This window comes from Echinops telfairi, unplaced genomic scaffold, assembly GCF_000313985.2.
Source record: "Echinops telfairi isolate 266 unplaced genomic scaffold, ASM31398v2 ScPeMD7_7457;HRSCAF=8495, whole genome shotgun sequence".
NCBI lineage: Eukaryota > Metazoa > Chordata > Mammalia > Afrosoricida > Tenrecidae > Echinops > Echinops telfairi.
This window is the reverse complement of record NW_022111357.1, coordinates 8,231,948-8,241,894: the sequence shown is the minus strand read 5'-3', so window position 1 is coordinate 8,241,894 and position 9,947 is coordinate 8,231,948. Positions and strand designations below refer to the sequence as shown.

Here is a 9,947-nt window from a genome sequence, read left to right as displayed (position 1 = left end):
GGTCTTAAAAGCTTGAAGGTAAACAAGCAGCCATCTAGCTCAGGAGCAACAAAGCGCACATGGAAGAACATATCAGACTGTGTGATCACGAGGTGTCGAAGGGATTACTGAAAACAAATGGGTGCATAAGCAAATGTGGCGAAGAAAGCTGATGGTGCCCGGTTATCAAAAAGTATAGCGCCTGGGGTCTTTCTTAAAGGCTTGAAGGTAATCAAGCGGCCATCAAGCTCAGAAGCAACAAAGCCCACATGGAAGAAGCACACCAACTTATGCAATCACAAAGTGTCGAAGGGATCAGGTATAAGGCATCATCAGAACAAAAAAATCTTACCATAGTGAATGATGGGGGGACTGCAGAGTGGAGGCTCTCTAGACAGTCCCTAAGCCAGATCTGCCCCCATAGAACGCACAGCCTCAGGGCTTCCCTCCATCAGACTGAAGGATCAATAAACCGGGGGGGGGGGGGCACTACAATTTTTTGGCTGAGTTAGCCTTTATTGGGCTCCTGCCTCAGTTTCTCTGTTGTAAATGCTGCCAGCTTGGCGGGGACTTGGCCTCCCTGCTCTTCCCAGTCCATGCCTCCCTCACCGCAGCCTAACTCAGCAGCTCGCTGGGCCTGCCCTCAAACCTCCCAAGGACAGGCAGGGGTCTGTAACCAAGCAATGGACCTGTTTCCTTGGTCTGGTTTTCAAAGCTCAGAGAACAATGTTATGTCAAGAAATAGTAAGCAGTTTTATTTTTTAAATGCTTCATTTTTTTCCATTCAAATTTTAGGTTCAAATTCCTTAAGGAAAAAAAATTTTTAGTGAAAGAGTTTACTGTTACTGCAAATGAGTTAGGCATTGGATTGCTAATTGCAAAGTGATGATTTTAAACCCAGCAGCCATTCCACAAGAGAACGAGGCTGTCTGCTCCCATAAACATTTACAGTCGTGGAAACCCTATAGGGTTCACGATGAATCAGAATCAACTCAATGGCCGTGGGTTTGGGTTTGGAATTGTAAAAGCACTGTAATAACCCTCAATGAATAATAACCCTCAGTGTCGGAGTTCCAAACAATATATATGTATATACCAAAGCCAAACTGTCACCGAGTGAGACCCAGGGTAGAACTGTCCTTGTGGGTTTCCAAGACCATAACTTTTTACAGTTGTAAAAGCCACATCTTTCTCTTGTTTATATGTGTATATAATCCTTTAATCCTCAAAACAACTTATTGTCTCAGTTTTTAAGATTAGGAAACTGAGGCACGAGGAAATTAATCGACTCACTCAAGGATGCAGACATTAAGTGAAAGAGCAAAGATCCAAATCCAGGGGGTCTGATGCCAGTCTACGTTCTGTCTTCAGACATCTGCAAAGCGAGCCCTTCTGAAAATGAACCATCTTGTGCTTCGAGGGCTTGATTTTGTGCCCCTGTTAGAAGTCCCCAGGGATAAAGTTATTAAAATTCAGCTATAGCCCCTTGCTAGAACAATGTCATTAATAAATGAAATCTTGTTACTATTGGTTCAATTTTGTTTTTAAGTGTCAAATGTAGAGATGACAAGAATTATTAACCTTTCGGGTCACTGATGAGAGTTTCTATAAAATGTATACTTTATGAAGTTTAACGTATTCCTTGTGAGGTCTGAGCAAAGTCTAAAATAGATATTTTAGACTTCATAAAGTATATATTTCTCTGAAAGACTTCAATTTTTCTGGTAAGTGGAATGTAATTATATTTGTATAATTTAAGATCAAGGAATTATACATTCAATCATAATACAACTGTGATAGACCATTTTTAAGAAGGCCCCAATGATTGCCACCTCCTGGCAGTGAGAGCCTTGGACAGTGTCCTCGCCTTGAGTAACTTAGTTCTAATCAGTCTTAGGTGACAACACTGAAGGGGTATCACTCGTGATTCCGTTACATGAAATTGTGATTTCTAGCATGCCACCTTTCTGGGCTTGTGATATGGATCGAACTGTGGTCCCCTACAAAGTATATTGAGATACTAATGTGTGTTTCCTGTGAACCTGAGCTTGTGTGTAAATATGGTCTTTGGAGACGTGGCTGTCATTGTGAGGGGACACTGCAGTAGGATGGGTGCCCAGACCGGCTGGTGTTCTTACAGAAACAGGCAAGAGGGAAGGTAGCCATGTGAGGATGCATCTGACGAGCCACACAACTCCAAGGAATGCCTAGCATTTCCAGAATCTGGAAGACACAGGGAGGATCTTCCCTAGAACTAAGAGAGCGTGGCTTTGGACTCAGCCTCTAGAAGGTGAGACAATCTATTTCTCCTCAGCTGAGCCACCCTCTTAGAGCAGCCCTCGGAAACAAAAAGGAAAGAACACTTTCTCTGGCTGAAAGAACTGAAGGGAAAATTCAAGCTTGGATTGTGCTACGAAAGGATTCAAAGGGCAAAATATTGAACAACTCAGGAAGCTTCAAAAAAAGATGGAAGGAATACGCAGAGTCACTGTACCAAAAGAGGACCGGTCGACAACCATTTCAAGAGGAGCATATGATCCCGAATGGATGGTAGTCAAGGACAACATCCATGCTGCGCTGAAGGCGTTGACAAAACACCAGGCTCTCGGGATGCATGGAGTACCCATGGAGATTGGTCAACAGATGCATGCACACCGGAAGCATTCTTCCACACCAAGAAATTTGGAAGACAGCTATTTGGTCAACTGACTACAAGAGATCCATATTGGTGCCCATTCCGAAGAAAGGTGACCACCAGAGTGTGGAGATTTTCAAACAATTTCATTAGTATCACATGCAAGTAAATTTTTGCTTAAGATGGTTAAAAAATGGCTGCAAGAAGAAATTGCCAGAAATTCAGAAGACATGGAGTGATGATTATCATTGCTCACATGCCGACATCAAATGGATCTTGGCTAACAGCAGAGATGTTTGTTTGAGTTTTATTGACTATGCAAAGGCATTCCACAGTGTAAGATCATGGCAAACTATGGATAACATTGAGAATGGGAATTCCAGAACACTTCATTATGCTCACATGGAACCTGTACATAGATCGAGAGGCAGTCAGTCATTATAAAGAACAAGGGAGTATTGAGTGGTTTATAACCAGCAAAGGTGTGTGACAGGGTTGCATTCTTTCACCAGAAGTATTCATTCTGTACGGTGAGCAAATAATCGGAGAAAATGGACTTGCTTGCTGAAAGTGAAGAGGATTTGAAACACTTACTTCAGAAACTCAGACTACAGCCTTAGTATGGATTAGATTTCAACAAAGGGGAAAAAATCCTTACAATTGGACCAATAACTACATAAACATAGAAAAGATTCAAGTTGTTAAGGACTTCATTTTACCCAGATCGACAGTCAATGCCCACAGAAGCAGCCAGATCACAAATCCAAACAACATATTGCACTGGACAAATCTGCGGGGAAAATCGCTTTAAAAATGCAGAGATGTTCCTTTGAAGGCCTAGGTGCACACAACTCAATGCATTTTCAGCCACTTCCTATGCATGTGAAAGCTGGAAGATGGGAAATTGATGCCTTTGAGTTGCAGGGTTGGCAATATTGAATACACCACGGTCTGCGAGGATTAACGTGTGTCTTGGAAACACAACCAGAATGCTCCTTATGGTGAGACTGTCTCTCTTCCTTTGGACGTCAGTAGGGGTCACAGTGTGTCGGGGATCAGGCTTGGGAGAGGGTCGGTGGAAATGAAGAACTGCAGTGAGAACTGACACCAGCTGCAATGAAGGACTGGAGCCTAACGACCGACGACGGTCTTTCTGGGGCAGCTGTGGGGAAGAGCGGCTCAGCAGCATCTAGCAACTGAGACTAGCAGAGCTTGCACGCTTGGATGAAGTGAGCTGCCCTGTTGGGAAGGCCCAGATAGCAAGGAAGTGTGGGTGACCTACACCCACTGTGGGGATTTGGAGGCTACCATCAAGTGAGACCCCAGACCCTGGCCTCACCCTTTGATTTCAGCCTCGTGAGGGGCTCTGATACAGAGGACTGAGGTAGGCCGGCCCAGATTCCTGGCCCACAAATATATGTGTATTGTTTTTACCGAAATTTTTGGATAATGTGCTATGTAGCAAGAGATAATTGAGATACCTTCTTTACAAAAACAATTGTTGAGAAATGAATTATAAAACAGCAGTGGAAAATAGAAGCCATAATGTAGACCAGCAGTAGTGAACGTCTGTATCGTGTACATGGATAGTAACTATGAATGTGTTAAACCAGCTGAGGGAGTGCAAGTGGTGAACACACTTCAGAACTAAAGGAAAGATGGGCGGTTCAAGTCCTCAAGACACCTCACAGGAAAGGCCTGGCGATCTACCTACTTCCCAGTGAAAGCCCTACAGAGCATAGTTCTGACACGTGTTGTCACCGGGGTAGAAGTGAACTTCATGGCAACTGAGATCTGTCTGTTCTCTCACTGCCACCTAGCTGATTCTGACTCACAGTGACCCTCTAGTGGTGCTTCTCATCCTTCCTCATGCCACGACCCTTTCATACAGCTCCTCATGTGGGGGTGACCCCCCAACCATAGCATTATTTTCGTTGCTACTTCATTGTAATTTTGCTTACTGTTATGAATTGGGCGACCCCTGTGAAAGGATTGTTCGACCCCCAAAGGGGTCGCGACCCACAGGTTGAGAACTACTGCTTTGGTTGAACTGCCTTGTGAGTTTCTCAGACTAACTATGGGTGCAGTTGGTGATTTGGAATTGACCTTGTGGTTAGCAGCCCAAAGCATAACCTACTACACCCAACAGCTCCTGGTCTTCGTTATCAAGTGCAACTGTCTTAGAAATACAAGTGGGTGGTGGCTTTACCCAACAAGTTTATTTCCTCACAGTTTGGGAGGCTACAAGTTTGACTCCTGGGTGTAGGTTCTAGAGAAAGGCTTTCTCCCTCTTGGCTTTGGGAGAAGGGCCCCATCTTTGAGCTTCGGCTCTGAGGTGATCCACAAGTGGTGAGCATCTCTCTTCCCCATGTCTACTTGTCCCCATCTTCTGCTTATAGCTTGTAAGAGATCAACTCAAACACACCCCAGACCGATCCTTCCTCATTAACGCACACGCAGACAGCCCGTTCCCAAATGGGGATTGAACCAGAGGCACAAAGAGGTGCGGCTTTACAACATACAGTATCAGAGACGCACTTCAACCCATGGCATTCCTCCAGTGCCCACCCTCCGGCTCCCCTCTCTAGACTCGGCTCAGATCTGGGAGGAGCGCAGATGGTGAAATGGACTCGTGGCCCCAGACAGCAGGGGGAGTAAGAAACACATCCTGGAGACAGCAATTGTTCCGCCAGTTTATTTGTCCTGGATTGCTCCATAGGCCAGATTCATACCGTCATGCAGAAGTTTGACACACAGCCCCAAGCTCACCCCTCACCTACTCCTCACACCTTTCTCCTACCCAACAGGGACAGAAACCCTTAGACTGGGCGAGCCGCCCATTTTGCCAGGGGCAATGTCTTCCTCCCATCCCTGGATCAGCACTTCTTCCTTGGGTCCCTTTCAGCTCATCCATCAAGATCTTGCGTCCTCTTGGCTCCCAGAAGTGAAACAGAAAGCTGGCCAAGTCCTTGGTTCTCCTGGGAATTCACCCTATTCCACCTCACAGAGCCTTTGCTGGAGTCTTGTCAACATCATGCAGTGATGGAAGCACCCTAAGCTTCCAGAGGCTCTGCTGTCCCCTGAAAGCCAAGTTCTAGCTCCTCCCAGCCAAGACAGTCTGATTTCAGGGCAAAGGGACCAATCAATTTGACATTCAGTGTTGCTACAGCCAGGGAGGCACAGCACGGCACAGACACTGTGAGGGCAGAGGGTTTTTGCCCCCCTCAATACCCAGTCCATCACTTGCGTGCTCATAAACACAAACATTCCTTTTCATCACAAGTTCAAAGTCAAGATGGCTTCAAACCGTTCCTTCTATGGTAAAGAGGTCTGGCTCACTTGGAAACTGGAATTTCAGAATTCCCGTTGTTTACAGGGTCTGCCACTGGCACCTTCCCCATGTCCCCATGACGTGCCTAAAGGCAGAATTAGAGGGACAGTCACCTGCCTCCTTCTTTGATCCCTCCCTCTGTCATGGTCTCTCAATGACCCCCTCTTCCTGCCTCACCCCTGTTTTCCCCATACCAATTCTCCACTAACTGCCCTGACAAAATCACTGCCAAATTGCCACGGCAGGCCAGACACCAACAAACATGCCATTAGAGACAACAGCCTTTGCAGAGCGAGTCTGGGATGGGCCAGGGGACGCGGGAAGGGGTAAGGAGAGGTGGCCCGGAAAATCCTAGGAGGGAGCAGGGAGGAGTGGCACAACCCTTAGACAGTGGGCAGCGGGCTAGCTGGATCTCTTCTCCAGGAGGGAAGGGGCTCTGTGGAGAAAAAGAGGCTGCGGTGAGCTGGGGATGGCACAGGTTGTGGAAGGAAGCTCCTCCCAGAAGCCCCACCCCTCCCAGGTAACTGAACATATATGTGTACACACCTCTTCATGAGCCTGCCTGCAGATACACCCGACCTGAATACATCCTTCACCTGCACCCATGCACCCCTACACACCGGCCTTCTGCACTCAGTACATCCAACTTAGCCTGCACACTTAAACTCACTCTTACACAGGTCTGTATATAAGCTAGCTGTGTGTATACATATAGCACACTTAAGTTCACAGGTGCCTACTGTATTTTCATTCAAGTAATGCATACAGTATATGGTGTTTTGAAAGGCACAACACCCCTTCACCTATTTGTTTCCTGTACGTAGCCATACATGCCTCAGACATCTGCACACCTGCTTACGTGCTAGCATTATATACTCATGTATGCTCACCTGTATGCATGCCAGGAAATAATCATGTATTTACCACATACATATGCCTTCAAATTCACACACACACACACACACACACACACACACACACACACACTCCCTCTCTCACACACACACCTTAGCCCTGGTCCTGGGATGGTGCTGCCCTCTGCTGGAGACAGCGGATAAGCTCTTTTCGGTTGTCTAGGATGGTGTCAAAACTCTCCTGGAGGCGGGCCTGCTGGTCAACCAATTGGTGTTGCAGGCCTCGGATCCACTGGAGCAGGGCCAGGCGACGGTACATCACCAAGTGCACGTGGTGCTTCTCCTTCTCCCGCTCCTTGTAGCGCTCCTGAGCCTGCAGCTGTTGCACTGCCTTGGCCACGGAGGGCAAAAGGGGGCCTGAGGGGCCAGGATCTCCAGGAGTCCCACAGGCAGGCTCAGGGCTGCTGCTGCTGGGGCTGTCGATGCTCAGAGAGCTGCTGGCATAGCCGTTGTCCTCCAGCGGGGAGCAGGCCGTGCCGACATGCCCCATCTTCTCAGACTGAGCCCTGGGAATCTCTGCCCCTTCTGGGGGACTGCGAACCTCCTCCTCAGGGAGCCCAGAGACGTGGAAGGCCTGGTTGTCGGAGGGCGATTCAGGGGAGCTGCCCATCAGAATGGCTTCCACCTTGACTGGCATCCCGTGCCAGTTTTCATTGGCATCCTTGGCACTTGCCATGAAGTTGGAGTTGCTGTCTGGTTGGAGTTCGGGCTGGCAGATCCCAGGAGGTGGACCCTCTGGGAACTGGCCCCCCTCAGCTAGCCCTGGTTGGATGGCAAACATCTGGCCTGTTAAGGAGGAAGCAGAGGAGTCACAGGAGGGCAGGGCAGGGTGCCTGAAGGCATGCCGACACGCTGCAGGGGCAACACTGCAAGTACGAGTCAAGTTACTCCTCCTCGTCCTTTTCCCTGAACTCTGGTCACATGGCCCTTTGTGGTTGTGGTGTCCTAGCTTAGAGGTTCAAGTCTACCCACAGGCACCTTGCAAGAAAGGTCTGGCAATCTACTTCCCAACAAACACTGACGGTTCTCATTCTTCTGCACCAGGTTTCCCCTCTGCCCTTCCTTGGCATACTGGTGTCCTCAGCCCGGAGGCGGAGGACCTTCCGCTCTCATTTTATATGCACCTTCCCCAGATGACCCCATCCTCTGTCCTCGCTTCAAGAATCAGCCATCTGCTGGTGAGCCCAGATCTGTCTCCACCCAGATCCAACTGGTCTCCAGCCCGCACCTCCACAGATTGCTCCCTCCTCAGCGGTCTCAGCTGCAGGGCTCTACTCGCCATTCTGCCACCCCAGCCAGAATCCTGGGAGCACCCTGGACCCCTCGCTCTCCTTCCTACACCTACCTAATCAGCCACCAAACCCCACTGACTGCTCCTCGGCAGACTCTGTGTGAAGGCACGGCCGTCTCCCAACATGCACTTGGGCTCAATGCCGACCACGTCTTACCACATCTTCCTGCCCAGCCTTTTCACTGCTCTCCTTGCTCACAGTTAAGAAAATGTAAGTGGGAGTTGCTGCTGCTCTCTGTGCCCTCCCTAACCTCCTGCTAAATTATGATCCAGCCTACACAGCTCTGCCAGATCCAGCCCACTTCCCACCCCACCAAGCCGCTCCCTTGGCTGACAGTCCCCTTCCTCTCCTCCCTTTCCCAAGCCCTGACCCTTTGCACTTCCACATTCAGCTCTACTATACCTACCTCTCTGACACCTTCCTCAGTCTGCCCCCTTCCTCTGGATAGACAAACACACCCGAGTTTAGTACACCTTCCCCTGCGTCCCCACTGCCCTGGTATACATGGCCTTCCTCCGCATTTGTTTCCTGGCGTTGGCACATGGTTGGTGGCCAATAAATCTATTCAACTTAAAAACACAAAACAAAAAGCTTCTGTGTCTTGTAATCTCACTCACTACCATCAAGTCGATGCCAACACAGACCCCATGGGACAGGGTAGAACTGCCCCTGTGAGTTCCTGAGACTAACTCTTTACAGGAGTAGAAAGTTCCATCTTTCTCCCTCAGAAAGGCTGGTGGTTTTGAGCAGCTGACCTTGTGGATGGCAGCCCAATGCATAATAGCACTGTCATCCGGGTTCCTTTATCTTGTAAGAGTAGCTTGTAAATCTTGCTCCCAGACAACACTGGAAGCTCCTGGTTATAGTCTCCATTACATCACCAGGTGGTGCAAATGGTTAATGCACTCAGCTACTGGCTGAGAGGCTAGAGGTTCAAGTCTACTCAGAGGCAGGTTGGAAGAAAGGTCTGGCGATCTCTCCACCCCCACAATCAGCCACTGAAATGAAAACCCTAAGGAGCACAGTTCTACTCTGACACACTTGGGTGGCATGCGTCAGGCTCAACTAGACGGCAACTGGCACCTAGTTGTAGCCCAGGAGCCACCACAGACTGGCACTGAGCAGGCGCCGGTGCATACTCCCTGAGAGAGAACACGAGTGGGAATACAGAGCCCGTGGGCAAGAGGCTAACGCTGACCGCTCTGAATCCTGGGCCAGAAGAGCGAGTGCTTCCGGAATATGTCATGATCCTGTCTGTGTCCCTGCGCCAGTACTACTTCATCCTGAGGCCTGGAAGAGATGGCTTGCCAGTATTAGTTTGGGGGGGGGGGGGATAGAGTAGGGTGTAGGGATGACTCCTTTGTAATCTGCACCCATCCCCACCGCCCTTCCGTCCAAGCAGTTTTTCAAGGTGGCTGGAGATCTTCCCGGCTTCAAACTTTTTCCCCTTAAACGTGGCCCCGAAGGCAGATGAGGTGGGGGTGATGTTAAGAATCACGGGTTCTCAGAGATGACAAAATGGGAGCCCAGATACCTCGGGATCAGGCCTCGCCCCCAGCTAATCCACCATTTGCCCTGGAGGGGGTGCTCTGTAAAAACTGGGGCGCGGCAGCCTCCCTCCTACCTAGCCTCGCCTCAAAGGGCGCTAACCTACCCACCCCTCCCCCACCCCCGAAGACCAGACAGAGGCCACCCTTTTCCGTAACCTCCCAAGGGAGGCGCAGGGCGGAGGCTGGCCCTCCCCCTCTCCCCGCGGCTGCGCCCGCCCCGACTCACCGCGCGGCGGGCCCCGATCC

The 9,947-nt window shown here is 49.5% G+C and overlaps 1 protein-coding gene across 1 annotated transcript; it reads right to left on the bottom strand.

The window, feature by feature from the left end:
- Nucleotides 1–5,294: 5,294 nt before the first annotated feature.
- CUNH1orf216 (chromosome unknown C1orf216 homolog) lies at nucleotides 5,295–9,947 on the bottom strand. Its single transcript, XM_004704973.3, has 3 exons — nucleotides 9,928–9,947; nucleotides 6,953–7,645; nucleotides 5,295–6,381 (listed from the first exon to the last, which is right to left on the bottom strand). The coding sequence occupies exon 2, from the start codon at nucleotides 7,638–7,640 to the stop codon at nucleotides 6,954–6,956; it is 687 nt and encodes a 228-aa protein (XP_004705030.1). The 5' UTR covers nucleotides 7,641–7,645; nucleotides 9,928–9,947; the 3' UTR covers nucleotides 5,295–6,381; nucleotide 6,953.